A 14,115-nucleotide genomic window follows, 5' to 3' on the forward strand; every position below is an offset into this window, starting at 1 on the left:
CTTACAGCTGGATCTCATGGAGGCATCTCCCTAACTGAAGCTCCTTTGTCTGTGATAACTCCAGCATGTTTCAAGTTGATACAAAACTAGCCAGTACAATATCTAACATTCAAAACTACTCACAGGAAAAAGAGGGAAAAAAAAAACTTTTTTTTTTTTTGAAAATGAAGTTTTCCCCACATAGTGGTCTCTTAAGCATATTCTCTGAATATGTGGTGTGCTAGCTGGATATCTTTTGGCATAATTGTTACACACTTGGCATGGGGAGCACACACATTGGTATTTTCAAAAAGGCCAACCAGATAGGTCTCCCTAGCCTCCTGCAAAGCACTAATACCTGCACTCTGGAAGTGCAGGTCTGTTTTGAAGTCCTGAGCAGTTTCTCACCCCAGACTTTGGAAGGAGCATATGGGTAGTTCTCCACTTTTGTGTGTGTGTATGTGTGTGTGTGTGTGTGTGTGTGTGTGTGTGTGTGTGTGTGTGTGAATTTTAAAAATAGATGCAAGATATAAAGCATTAATGCAAGCAAAATATTTCAGTGAACACATTTCAACACTTCAACTTTATGACAATTATAAATAAATCTGTTAAAATTTTCTGGACAATTCCAGCATTAGATTTTTTTAAAAAATTTATTTATTTACTTAATTTATCTGAGTACACTGTCGCTGTCTTCAGACACTCCAGAAGAGGGCATCAGATCCCATTGTGAGCCATTATGAGGTTGCTGGGATTTGAACTCAGGAGGAGGAGCAGTCAGTGCTCTTAACCATTGAGCCATCTCTCCAGCCCCCTCGATTTGTTAAAAAAAAAAAAAAAAAGTTTTTGTATTGACGGCAACTAAATGGTATTGGTAGCATTTTTATCATACAGTAGATTCTATCCGTTCACTATATGTTGACTGTCTTCTGTGCTGATCCTGTTAGTTTGCTATTAAAATACATAATAAAAAAGAGTAAATTACCAAGACTGCCAGCCCCCCCTCCTTCTTTAAGATTTTATTTATTTTATGTTAGTACACTGTCATTGTCTTCAGAGACACCAGATCCCATTACAGATGGTTGTGAGCCACCATGTGGTTCCTGGGAATTGAACTCAGGACCTCTGAAAGAGCAGTCAGTGCTTTTTTCTTGGTTTTTTGAGACAGGGTTTCCCTGTGTAGCCCTGGCTGTCCTGGAACTCACTCTGTAGACCAGGCTAGTCTCGAACTCAGAAATCTGCCTGCCTCTGCCTCCCGAGTGTTGGGATTAAAGGCATGTGCCACCACGCCCAGCTCAGTCAGTGCTCTTAACCGCTGAGCCATTTCCCCAGCCCCCTCTGTTTTTATATAACTGATTTATTTATTTTCTGAAGTGCCTTTATAGATTCTAAGCTCTAACTTCCAAGCAGCTGTCCCCACCTCCCAAGTGCTGGAACTACAGGCACTGGCCCCTGGGCATTGAGCTTGTTCATTTCTTAAGTACTCTCCCTAGAGAGCTATATAGCCAGCCTGGGTCCCTTTAAGGAATGTTGACTCTTGGTTCCAATTCAGAATCCCCAGAACAAGGGATCCGCCTGCCCCAGTGCCCTGGGAGCATTACTCTGTTGGACATGGACCGTGAGGGGCCAAGAGGGCCAAGAAGTGGGCAAGTGCCTGTGGGAACCCCTTTCAGAGAAAGGGTCCAGATAAGTTTAGAGTACAGGCTTCACTGTTAGGCCGTGAGATGACCAAGTTGTCTCCAGGGAGGGTGGACGCCTCTGAGATTGCAGATAGGTGGACTCCGAGGGTTTGGGATTTGTGGCCCTAAGCCTCCAGTCCCCAAAACTCAGGAACAGGACAAGCCTTGGCTAGGTATTTGGTGGAGAGCTGGATTGTTGTGCTTAAAGCTCTCTACACAAGCTGCTAACTCGCAGGGAGGAGCTGGGATTTGGGTTGCTAAGGCCAATGAAGGCCGAGGTCAGGTAGTAGAGGGTGGTCTCTTTTGAGATGTGGGGTCTAGATCTTGATTGTGCCTTCCTAATCCTCTAGAGCGTCTCAGGAGAATGAACAGTGGAAGAAAGAGTGAGTGGGGAAACCTAAGGGGCAGTGTGTTCACGGGAGAGGAAGGACTTAGGCGCGCACCGTAGGGATCCGCCCAGCTTGGGGGTCCGCCCAGCTTGGGACTCCATTTTCAGGCTCACCACCATCAACTTTGTAGGAATGTGAGGGGGGGGGGTGCCTGGACGGTTCTGTCCTTTTGAAATAGGTACAGATGAAAACACTTAGGTCTGTGAGAGGAAGGAGCTAAGGACCTCTGAGTCTCCCATGCTGGCAAAAACCTGGCATCTCAGCTAGGGTCCTAAAATGGGGAGGGGCCCTGGGAGAAAAAGCAGATAAATGGCCTAAAAAGTTCAGGTCCCTTGCCTACTGTGACATCACAGGTGCTCAGAACCCAAATTGGTCAAGGGGCGGGGGCTCTTGAACAGGCGAGCTGCCCTTGCTAGTTGTGGCCACTAGTTTGTGTTTCTCTCAGGACCCTGGAGGATGAATTCTCTGGCGTGAGGCTGCAGAAGCTAGAACAACAGGTACGGCCTGGAACCCCACGCTTCCATCTTCCCAACCAACCTTTCCAGAAGGTTGCTCAGAGTCCCCAATCATGTGTTCGTTTTCTCTGAACTTCGGGTTCTCTCATTAAGAAATAAGAAAAAAATAGGAATTCAGCTTTATTTTGAGACAGGACTTTGCGGCCTGGCCCTGGCTCTCAAACGTGCAGCTTGAGTGCTAGAGTTACAGTGAGCCTTCCAGTTTATTGTGTTTGTTTATTTTTGGTTTTAAATTACATTCATTTGGGGTAGAGTACACGAACCCCATGGCATGTGTGTGGAGACAACTTGCAGGGGCAGGTTCTTTCCTGTGACAACATTAGGACTCGAACTCAGCTGGTGACGATAAGATGGCTCGCCCATTTACCAACCTAGCCCTCTCTCGGGCCTAATTAGTCATTTTCTGAGATGGCCTTACTCTGTAGTCTTTATACCGGCCTTTGTATTTTGAAACAGGGACTAAGTTGTGAGTCTGGAAATTGCAACCCTCAAGCCTCTGCCAGAATGGCTGAGGAAAAATTTTAAGGAATAAAAGTTCTAGAGTCTTTGGAGGAGGAGGTGAAAGTAGACCAGATCTGACAGGACAGGACTGGAGGGACTGGATACCTGGGCCTCCTGTGGAGGAAGGGTACCCGGACTCTCCCAGGCCAACCTCCCCCCTGTCTGTGTCTGGTTTCCTCCTTGCTTCTGCAGCGACAGCTATTTGAGAAGAAGCAGCGCAGGAAACGCCAGGAGCCCCTCATGGTTCAGGCCAATCCTGATGCTACCCTGAGGCACCGGCGACCAAGGCGCGGGGAGGAGCGCTTCCAGAGTGACAGCAGCTGGGGCCTTGGTCTGGTGGACCGGGTTTAGGCGCGCTTGAGGGCAGGGCCTAGTGAATCCTAGAGGGTGGAACTTAGCCCCAGGGAGGGAACTCGGTGGCATCAGCGGTGGGGAACCTATAAGAGGTCCTCTTTGAGGATAGAGATGGGGCTGTAAGTCAGGTCTCTAACATATCAGGGCGGAGCCTATGGATTCCTAGGGGTGGAGCTTAGGACGGAGGTTGGAAGAGCATATGGTAGAGCATAGGGGCGTGGCTTATTTGAGCGTGGGGCTCCTGGAATCTCTCTACACAAGATTGATTGGGTTATGGGTTTCTTAGGAGCCCTTGAGATTATCTGGTCCTGTGGTAATACCCAGGCAGAGCAAAGAGATACTGGAGGGCGAAACCTAAGAGATTCCAGCGACTGGGTCTGTCTGAGGGACCTGGGACTATCCAGAGTCAGAGTCCTTCCAGTAAAGCAGGGGTTTCACATTGTTTTCTTTCTGTAGTAATAAGGATCAAACCTGGGGTGACACCCAGGCAGTACAAGTGGCTTATTACTGAGTTTTTGGCTTGGGTTGGGGAGCGGGGTGCGATGCATTCCATGCTAGCACAGGCTATCCTGGAAGTTGTTACGCATTGCAGGATTTGGGGCAATCTTTCTTACTCTGTAGATCCTTTTCAAATGGTCCTCTCTGTTCTTTGCTCCCAGGTGTTGGGAGCCCTTTCCTCCAGGAGAACGTTCCGCAGGCACATCTGCCCTCAGGGGCGCACAGTGCCCTTGTCACCATGAGCTATGTCGCAGATGGGAGTGGTGAGCGGGCCCCCCTACTGTCACCCCGAGGAGCAGGTAACCTTGGGCCATTGGCATTTAGAACGTGTCCCCTTAGAAGTTCCTGATTGCACACTCCCCTCCCCCTGACAACCGGAGTCACACCCTGAGCCTCGTGCACCAGAGGATCCTAAATCTAAACCTCTTCTTTCTCCAGTATACACTCGGGGCAACGGCCCTGCGGTCCGTCATCATCTTTGCTGGCTTCCAGACAGCTCCGATTCAGACGTGGAGGAAGTGACCATGGAAGACATCCCCGTCATCTCCCGACCTCCCCAGACGAATCTGGCAAACCTACGCAGGGGCTGGTTAGCCTCCCCAGGACCCGGTAATTTGGGGGAAGGGAATAAAATCTGGCCCCTGGTTCACATGGCAGGTTGTCACCCTTGATTTGGCAACAGGTTTATATAGGACATCATAACTCCTAGGACTCATATTCCATCCGTAAGGGTGTCTAGTCTGTTATAGTGGATTCAGATGTAAAAACATCAGCACTTCAAATGTATTTATTTTAATACATTTGGGGAAGCAAACATCTTGACCTCACAGAGATCGCTGGCCTCTGCCTCCTTCCTGAGATTAACGGTGTGCTGTTTGTACCACGTCCAGTTTATTACAATTTTTTTTAAGATTTTTATTTATTTATTTATTATTATAAGTACACTGTAGCTGTCTTCAGATGCACCAGAAGAGGGCGCCAGATTCCATTATGGGTGGTTGTGAGCCACCATGTGGTTGTCGGAATTTGAACTCAGGACCTTCAGAAGAGCAGTCAGTGCTCTTACCCACTGATCCATCTCACCTGCCCCCTTACAATTCTTTTTAGCTATGTGTGTGTGTGTGTGTGTGTGTGTGTGTGTGTGTGTGTGTGTGTGTGTGTGTGTGTGTGTGAATGCAGTTCCCACGGAGGCCAAAAGAGGAATTCAGACCCACTGAAGTTAGAGGCATTTGTGAGCCATCAGATTTGAGCACTTAGAACCAAACTCGGGTTCTCTACAAGAGCAATATGTGTTCTTGATGTTAATCTATCTCTCCAGCCTCTCTACTCATGTGTTTTTCGAAAGTTTTTTTTTTTTTCCTTTTGGAGGGGGCAGAAGTTGTGACACCCTTAATCCCTGGGGAAGCAAAGGCAGGTGATCTCTGAGTTCAAAGCAAGCCTAGTCTACAAATCTAGTTTCAGGTCAGCCAGGGCTCCACAGTGAGACTCTGACTCTGGTCTCTCCCTATGCGTTCTGAGGGAGATCAGGAGGTAGGTCTTAGTCCTTGTGTGTCCCATGTGCATAGGAAGTGCAGAGAATGTCGCCACTGAGAGAGACGGGTAAGGCAGCTGAGAACTCGAGTTCTGGTCTTATCTAGCTGGCAACGATCCTCTCCTCACCAGGACCCAGATGTCCTGACCTGTAGCTGCTTCTGCCCCTTAGGGATCAGTCAAGAAGAAAAAGAAGAAGAGGTTGGATCCACGGATGCCAGAGTTGAAGACAAGACACCCAGCCCAGACCCAGACCCAGACCCTACCGTGAACTCTGACGGAGATCATGGAGACCTGGCACCCTGCAAGGTGGAAGAAAACACAGCCCAGAAGAATACAGAAACAGCCTCTGGCATCGGGGTAGGGTGGTACAAAGAACCTGCAGCACAGTCTGCAGGGCGTTTTGAGTGAGGTAGCAACAACATCCAAGGTGAAAGCCTACAGCACTGCTAGTATTCCTAGCAGTCAGGAGGCTGACAGAGGCAGTGGGAGTTCAAGGCCAACCTGAGATACATAAGGAGACTCTCTCCCCTAAAACCAATACCCCTTGGTCAGATACCGACTCATAGAGACTACAGGGCATGATTCGGAAGGCTCATTTTGTAGTCAATATGATGTCATGGTTGCTAGGCAAGTGTTCTTACCACTGAGCAACACCTGAGCCCCACCATGGGATTCTAGGCCAGAGGTAGTACTGCTTAGCAATGCCCCAGCAATCTCATGTCATGTTTTGGCAGGCATATGTTTGCATGTTCTTAGTGGGACGGTCTTACACAGATTATCCTATGGCTCTGTGGTCTACGAGGTTGTAAACTTGACCAGTCAACAGATGTGCCAACTGGATCAGGCGGGTTAGCTGATGGGCTTGACTAATAAGAAGCCTTGGGTCTTCAAAGGTCATCCCTGACCTGGAATAGCCAACTGGCCCACAAGGCCAAGCCCAACTGCTTCTCAGCTTGTGATTTGCACTTGAATTAGGATGAAGACCGGGAGAAGGGAGAGGTCACAGAGTCTACAGAGACAAACTATGCCCCAGTGGCATCCAAGGTTTTGCAAGGCGACGATGGTGACGCCAGCAACCACAATGCCTGGAACATGACCTGCCCCCAGCCTCGCATTCCCGGCCCTCGGCTCGGGGAGGACATGGAAGCATACGTGTTGCTCCCTGCACCCCGAGACCACATGGTGCAGTGCCGCATCGTCCGAAACAAGCACGGCATGGACAAGGGGATGTTCCCTTCCTACTACCTCTACCTGGAGGCCGAGGATGGTGTAGCAGTACGCTCCAGCCCTTTGGGGGTGGGTAGGCCTCACTCCAGAGGGGACAGATCAGAGAAACAAACCCCAAATCGTAGGAAGATGGCTCCTCTTGGACAAGGTTAAAGGTTTCTGGAGCCAGATGTGGTGGTATACAAAGAATTCTAGTCCTTGGGAAATAGAGGCAGGGGAGGAGCAGTAGAGGCCAGCCTCGGCTCTAAAGGAGTTCAAGGCCAGCCTCCTGAGCTAACATGACACCCTGTTTCCAAAACAAAACAAAACAAAACCTACAAGAAGGGCCAGAGGGAGGTGGTGCATGCCTTTGATCCCACCACACTAGTTAAACAGAGGAAAGCAGACCTCTGAGTTGGAAGTCAGCCCTGTCTAAATATCGGGTTCCAGGTCAGCCAGGGCAAAGACATGAGACCCTTGAAACAAAGTGATTATTCTGGACCATGTCACACAGTTAGGACTCATCAGCTCCTAGTCCTGCCCACTTCAGAATTTCAAACTTTGAAAACATCGTGACTTGGGTCCTCCCCACTCTATAGCCAAGTCTTATCCATTCCTGAGTTAGTCCATATCTGCCTCACCTCCCTCCCCCTTAGGATATATCGATCCCTTGGGCCTCCCATGGCAGTCTCCATGGCAGTCAAGCCCCACCCAATCCAGCTATAAACCAGGCTGGCTTGAAGCCTTCCATTCACTGGCTAAGCCACACCCCTCTCCATCTGACCAGCCGCCTTCCCAGTGTGGCCTCCATCTCCTCCAGAAAAAGCCTTTCCTGTATGTTGAGAAGTGTTCAGGACCCTGGTTCTAGACAGGTGTTGGAAATCAATGTTGAAGCCTGTTCCTCTGATCTGCAGCATTTCCTTCTGGCTGGGCGGAAAAGGAAAAGAAGCAAAACTTCAAATTATCTCATCTCCCTGGACCCCAAAGACATGTCTCGCAATGGGAGCAACTTTGTAGGCAAAGTTAGGTAGGTAAAGCCTTCTTCGTCTGTGGTGGGGCAACAGGTGGCAGGAAGCCGGGCGAAAGACAAGCAAATGGACTACATTTCCCAGCAGGCCTCAAAACACAACACAGCACTGGCACTAAAGCCTGATGAGTTTTGTAGTTCTGCAGGTTGTATTTCCACAGTTGGGGAGGAAAAAGATGAAAGTTTTGGATGCCATGAATACAGACTAGCATTTATGATGTATAGGTTGGGTTTTTGTTTTTGTTTTTTTATAGGCAGGGGCCTGGGATCCCTAAGTCCCTGTGGGGAATGAAGCCCAGAGTGTGTGAGTTTTTATCTCCTAGGTGGAAGAGGGTTCTTAGAGAGTCAACGTGGGCTAGGATAACTCACCAAAAAAACAGGGAGCTGGGACTGTGGATTTTTTTTTTTAAAGATTTATTTTTCTATTTTTTTTTATTATATGTAAGTACACTATAGCTGTCTTCAGACACTCCAGAAGAGGGAGTCAGATCTCATTATGGATGGTTGTGAGCCACCATGTGGTTGCTGGGATTTGAACTCCAGACCTTCAGAAGAGCAGTGGGGTGCTCTTACCCACTGAGCCATCTCACCAGCCCACTGTGGAATTTTTTTAGAGGATGGGTTAAAGTACTTAAAGAATAATCAGGGGGGGGCTAGAAAGTTTGGCTCAGTGGTTAAGAGCACTGGCTGCTCTTCCAGAGGTCCTGAGTTCAGATCCCAGCAACCACATGGTGGCTCACAACCACAGCAATGGAATCTGATGCCCTCTTCTGGTGTGTTTGAGGACAGTGATGGTGTGCTCACATACATAAAATAAAATCTTTATTAAAAAAAAAAAAAGAAGAAGAAGAATCACAAACATGATTGTCACTCTGTCCACCACCCTCCTGGAGCAGATCCAATGTCTTGGGCACGAAATTCACCATCTTCGATAATGGGGTGAACCCTGAGCGGAGTTACTGGGTTCCAGACAGTGCCCGGATCAGAGAGGAGCTGGGAGTCGTCTGTTATGTAAGTCCTCGGGCAGGGGCAGAATAGGGGTGCCAGTAGATAGGAAAGCACAGGGTCAGACCAACTGCAATGCAAACTATCTTGCCAGGAGACCAATGTCTTGGGATTCAGGGGGCCTCGGAAAATGACTGTGATCCTTCCAGGAATGGACAGCCGGAAGCAGAGGATGAAAGTCCAGCCACAAAATGTGAGGTTTTGTTTTTGTTTGTTTTTGGGTTTTTTTGAGTTTGAGTTTTTAAAGTTTGAATTCTCAACGCTAAGAGAGAACTCCATCATAGATCTCAGGTGGGACAACGGCTATCAGGTCATGTGTGAATCTTGAATGGCTTTGCCAGAGTTCCATCCCAGAAACTTCCTGAGACTCAAAACTTCTGAGGCTAGGGCTGGAGAGATGGCTCAGTGATTAGCAAAGCATGTATTACTCCCTAGTTGGAGAGGAAAGGCCGACCTCTTAAATTGGAGACTAGTCCCATCTAAATTACGAGTTCCAGGCCAGCCAGGGTTATACAGTGAGACCTTGTCTTAAAATAAATAAATAAATAAATCTATCTCAGGACTCGGGGAGGAGGTAGGAGTGGGGGCAGAGGGCAGGCAGATCTCTGTCTACAGAGTAAGTTCCAGGACACAGAGCTACACAGAAAAAATTCTGTCTCAAGAAACAAAAAGTAGGGGCTGAAGAGATGGCTCAGCCGTTAAGAGCACTGACTGCTCTTCTGAAGGTTGAGTTCAAATCCCAGCAACCACATGATGGCTCACAACCATCTGTAATGAGATCTGACACCCTCTACTGGTGTCTAAAGACATCTATAGTGTACTTATATATAATAAATAAATAAATCTTTAAAGAAAAAAAAAAGAAACAAAAAGTAAACCTGGCAATCTAGAGAAACTGATTCTCAAACAAACAAAACAAATAACATATATGCACATGGACTAAAAATCGGGCTTCTGGTGGGCTAACAAACGATGCCCCCTACTGTATCTTCAAGGATCAGGATTCCATATTGAGTCGCGTACAGAAGGGCGCTGGACACGGGCTGCTTCTACTGCAGAACAAGGCCCCATCGTGGAGCGACGAAAGCGGCGCATACGTACTCAATTTTCACGGTCGCGTCACGCGGGCTTCAGTCAAGAACTTCCAGATAGTGCACCCGGATGAACGTGAGCTGCTAGCAACCCGAAGAAAGATGGGGGATGGGGGCGGAAGGGGGCACTCAAGTACAACTAAGCAGGGTGGCTGCCTCACGGTCGCACGGCCTCTTGGGAAATGTAGTTTATTGAGTTCCTTGCGTTCCCTAGCTTGGTAAGGGTACCGCGAGTGCGGTGTAACAAAAAAGAATTTTAACTAGTTCCTGGTTTGCTCCTCAGCCGACCACCTGGTGCTCCAGTTTGGCCGTGTGGCCCCAAACATATTCACGATGGATTTCCGATATCCTCTTTGCCCGCTCCAAGCCTTCGCCATCTGCTTATCCAGTTTCGATGGGAAACTGGCGTGTGAGTAACTGAATAAAATACCATCCCTCACCAACTCTGTTCTGTGCGTTTGGAGAAAGCTTCACGGCATGCCTCCTCCTTTCTTTTTTAGTTTTTTGATACTCAGTCTGGTCTCCAACAACTATGTAGCTGAGGCTTGCCTTGAACATCCGCTCCTCCTGCTTCCACCCCTGAAGTACTGGGATGACAAAGCACGCGCACCTTTGTGCCTGGCCTTGTCTTTTAACAATAAATCTTTTGACTATTCTTTTTTTAGTTAGTGTACAAAATAATGGGCTTCGTTATAACATAGATGTCGTCGTTGCACCTTGTGTATATATGCCACCCTTCCTTGTCCCTTCAATTTTTTTGAGACAGCCACACTATGTTATGCTTGTCTTGGAACCCAAGCCAGTCTCCTGCCTCAGCTTCCCAGTGCGGAGATTACTTGTGGCACCTTACATAAGGAAGTCCCTTACACAGGACTGTGTTTTAAGAGGGTCTCACTAGATCAAGTTGGTCTTAAACTAAAGTTTGGACACCATTTTTAGCCTCCCCGGAAGCTACCAATAAAGAACACACGTAAGAGTTTATCACTACAAATTAAAAGGCTTTATTTCTTATTCAAATAAATAAATAAATAAATAATAGGAAACTACTCAGGCTTAGCCCCGCCTCCCTCCCAAGTACAGGCTGGGCGAAGGGGTTTCACTGGGAAGGGGAGAGGGTGTGGTCACATCTTGGGTCAAGGGAGTGGCCTCAGAGGAAGAGCGAGGCTCGGACTGTGGAAGAGATGGGTTTCTAAGGCGTGCCCATGCTCTGGCCCTGGAATCAGGGGTAAGGTAGGGACCCAGCTTCTCCTCTGCCTGGGCAATGCGTCGAGCAAAGCGGCTTCGATCTCGTGCAAACTGCTCCCAGGGACCTCGACGGGCAGCTTGGGCTGGTCCTGCCCAGACAGCAAGGAAATGGACTGTGACTTTCTCAGCGAAGTGTACCTGGGGACGGGGACAATAAATAAAAAAGTCTGTCACGCAAAAATGTTTGGTATTTGAATAGTCACCTGCCTGCCCCTCTGATTCACTCTAAGACACAGATGTCCAGGCCACAACTACCACTCTCCCTGCCTCTTACAGGAGATTGCAAGAGAGTGAACACAGCCTTCCCAGCAGAGTTCATATGCAAGAAGTCGCAACCCATGGCTTCCCTGGAGTCTCCGCCTCCAACACACTTCCTTAGGGATTTTCAGGTCCCAGACTCTTCCTCCTCCCGACTCAGAATCTAGGCCCTTTGAATAAATTATATATTAAAGAAAAAAAAAAGGCAGTGTGGAATTCTATTGTAATCCCAGCCCTAGGACTATAAATTCCTGAGCCACAAAGTAAGCGGCTTTAGAATCTAGTCTAACACTCACCTTCCGAGCTTTTAGAGGAATCTCGGGGTCCTGATCCCGGGTGGGGGCTTTGAACAATCTGAGCCGCCTCTGCAGTCGAAGGGGCAGCTTAGGTGCAGCCCAAGGTGATTCTGGCTTCTCTCCGGGTAAATAGAAGGCCACCTGGAAGAGAGGGGGCTCTTCCCCACGTCCCTTGGTCTTCTCTCCTGGTAGACAACGCTGGGGCTGAAGGCAGGGACTCTGGCTTGAGTCAGCTGTTTCTGAGTCACCTGGGGCCACATTCTCACTGTCCTCTTCCTCTTCTGTGTCATCTTCTGTGTCCTCTCCTGGGCGATACACCCAGGCCTTCAGGAAGGGACTTGTATGTGGGGTGGCACCGGTCTGAGCTGTGTCTTCCTCAGCTGAATCCAAATCGCTGTTTTCTTCCTCTGTGTCCTCTCCTGGGCGATACACCCAGGCCTTCAGGAAGGCACTTGTATGGGGGGTGGCACCGGTCTGAGCTGTGTCTTCCTCAGCTGAATCCAAATCGCTGTTTTCTTCCTCTGTGTCCTCTCCTGGGCGATACACCCAGGCCTTCAGGAAGGCACTTGTATGGGGGGTGGCACCGGTCTGAGCTGTGTCTTCCTCAGCTGAATCCGAATCGCTGTCTTCTTCCTCTGTGTCCTCTCCTGGGCGATACACCCAGGCCTTCAGGAAGGCACTTGTATGGGGGGTGGCACCGGTCTGAGCTGTGTCTTCCTCAGCTGAATCCGAATCGCTGTTGTCTTCTTCCTCTGTGTCCTCTCCTGGGCGATACACCCAGGCCTTCAGGAAGGCATTTCCAGTACAGACAAAAGTTGTCTCAGGTCCTCCTTCCTCAGCCTCAGCATTCCGACAAGGGTGACCCTGCCCTGCCCTGTGTGCCTCTACCTTGGCTTCTCCCTCCTGCTTAGGCTTCTCTCTAGAGTAGTACTCCCAGGCTCTGGAGTGGGAGCCTGAAGAAGGAGAGTTGGAGGGGTCAGCCTTGTTTTCTGTTCCTTTTTCTTCCGTGGCTTGATGTTCTGCCTCCCCCAAGAAAGGCACAGGGGTGCTGGGTTTGTATCCCGGAGCTATGGAAGCAGCAGAAGCTTGGTAAGTCTTCACTGTTTCTCCATCCTCTTCATTCTCAGCTGGACCACCCTCCAGCTGTGATGTGGGATAAGCGGGCTCAGCCACTCCCTCTTCTCTAGCCACCACCTCCCCAAGCCTCTTATCAGCCCCTTGCAGGCCAGCGGGCTGTAGTGTGGCCTTGCCAGCTGTGCGTTCCATTTCCTTCTCTCTAAGGTCATCTTGTCCTGGCTTTGCATTGTACTCATCAACATTTGAAAGTCCCCAAGTTTCAGGAGGGGAACTTTCAGCTTCCACAAGGCAGAGCCTCTGGGCTGCTTGACTCTGTTCAGGAGATCCACTTTCTTCAGTCTCCCCATGAGGGAGGAGGTTACCAGAGACAGGGGTAGGTGTCAGCAGAGCCGCAGCTTCTATCTGATCTGCTCCTGTTACTGTTTTTGCCAGCCATGCCTCTGGGACTTCTGGGCCCCTCAGGCGGCTCCAGGCCCGACTGAGCAAGCCCATCAGTGGGGACAGGAGATAGAAGTTGTGGGCGTCCCTCCAGTGCAGGACATGCTGGGGTCTTGGGCTCGGGGCCATGTGTCTGGGCTAGAAAGGGGGGAAATTTGTTTAGAAGTCGCTCTGGGAAACAGTCTCGGGTCACAGCACTGAGTCATGGTAACAAATAGTCACAGCAGCAACACGTGAATGCCTGCCTCGAATTCCAAATAACATTGCTCACACCCAACTCTGCCACTTGGTTAATCTCTCTCAACACCCAAGCTCTACATCCTTAGAACCAAGAGCCCACACTCTTAAACCCTTCCCTTAGCCCCAGTCACAGTTCCTGGCCAGCCCTTCTCAGACCTGTAAGAGTCTGGCTTTTTAGTGACCTTTCGTTCCTCAAGCTTGTGTTCATGCCCCTAAAACCTCCCTCTGCCTACCCCTCGGACCCTGGTTATTCCTCCTGGGGTCCTTCCCTTTATTTGGCGCTATACAGATATTGCCGGTCGAGCCTCCCGGCCCCTTTCCCTTTAAACGAAGAGTGTAGACGTGGGCTCTCCTCTCTCAGACCAAATAAGCCATCTGGGCTTCTGTGCCTTTTCCCCAAACCTGGAATCGCCCTCCAGCTTGCCCCCTCAGATTCCACAACTCTCTCCAGTCTCCTCGCCAGAGAGTCCTCCCTCAAAGGCCGCCCCATCCCCCACTCACCGGCGGGCTGCACGTCACCCCGGGGGCTGAAGCGCCGGTTCTGGTTGCCAAAAGCGATCGTGGGTCCGGACTGCTCGCGAAGCCAGCGGGTTCATGTCGCCCTCAGGCGTGGGGCTCGGGGACGCAATGTTTCACAGGCTGTAGCAAAGGCTGTCCCGGCCGGCAAAGGGATGCGGGGTCGCGCGGGATATCGCATGTAATCTTCCACAAACTCAGAGCTGACTCAATCTGCGCCAACATCGTCCACGCGGCTTTTATACCCTGACGCGGCGCTGTGCTGACG

General features: G+C 49.7%; 2 protein-coding genes across 17 annotated transcripts in view; one reads left to right on the plus strand and one right to left on the minus strand.

Annotated features, from left to right (window-relative positions):
* Tulp2 (tubby-like protein 2) overlaps window positions 1-11,484 on the plus strand; it is a 41,621-nt gene extending 30,137 nt beyond the window's left edge. Inside the window, exons 1-14 of one of the 16 annotated variants that reach the window (XM_006541017.4) lie at window positions 1,536-1,625; window positions 2,009-2,041; window positions 2,493-2,544; window positions 3,256-3,394; window positions 4,077-4,214; window positions 4,354-4,524; window positions 5,618-5,805; window positions 6,424-6,744; window positions 7,569-7,681; window positions 8,578-8,692; window positions 8,781-8,879; window positions 9,682-9,853; window positions 10,061-10,186; window positions 11,299-11,484. In XM_006541017.4, coding sequence (XP_006541080.2) covers window positions 1,591-1,625; window positions 2,009-2,041; window positions 2,493-2,544; window positions 3,256-3,394; window positions 4,077-4,214; window positions 4,354-4,524; window positions 5,618-5,805; window positions 6,424-6,744; window positions 7,569-7,681; window positions 8,578-8,692; window positions 8,781-8,879; window positions 9,682-9,853; window positions 10,061-10,186; window positions 11,299-11,300 — 1,704 coding nt within the window. In that variant the 5' untranslated portion in view covers window positions 1,536-1,590 and the 3' untranslated portion in view covers window positions 11,301-11,484. Of the gene's footprint in view, window positions 1-1,534; window positions 1,626-2,008; window positions 2,042-2,413; window positions 2,545-3,255; window positions 3,395-4,076; window positions 4,215-4,353; window positions 4,525-5,617; window positions 5,806-6,423; window positions 6,745-7,568; window positions 7,682-8,577; window positions 8,693-8,780; window positions 8,880-9,681; window positions 9,854-10,060; window positions 10,226-10,277; window positions 10,766-11,298 lie in introns of those variants that run through there. The other 15 variants (XM_006541016.3, NM_001045555.2, XM_006541019.3 and 12 more) reach the window with 15 other exon arrangements.
* On the minus strand, window positions 10,755-14,106 carry Ppp1r15a (protein phosphatase 1, regulatory subunit 15A). Its single transcript, NM_008654.2, has 3 exons — window positions 13,833-14,106; window positions 11,577-13,229; window positions 10,755-11,160 (listed from the first exon to the last, which is right to left on the minus strand). The coding sequence occupies exons 2-3, from the start codon at window positions 13,218-13,220 to the stop codon at window positions 10,831-10,833; spliced, it is 1,974 nt and encodes a 657-aa protein (NP_032680.1). The 5' UTR covers window positions 13,221-13,229; window positions 13,833-14,106; the 3' UTR covers window positions 10,755-10,830.
* Window positions 14,107-14,115: the final 9 nt, after the last annotated feature.

The sequence above is a fragment of the Mus musculus genome, chromosome 7, assembly GCF_000001635.26.
Source record: "Mus musculus strain C57BL/6J chromosome 7, GRCm38.p6 C57BL/6J".
NCBI lineage: Eukaryota > Metazoa > Chordata > Mammalia > Rodentia > Muridae > Mus > Mus musculus.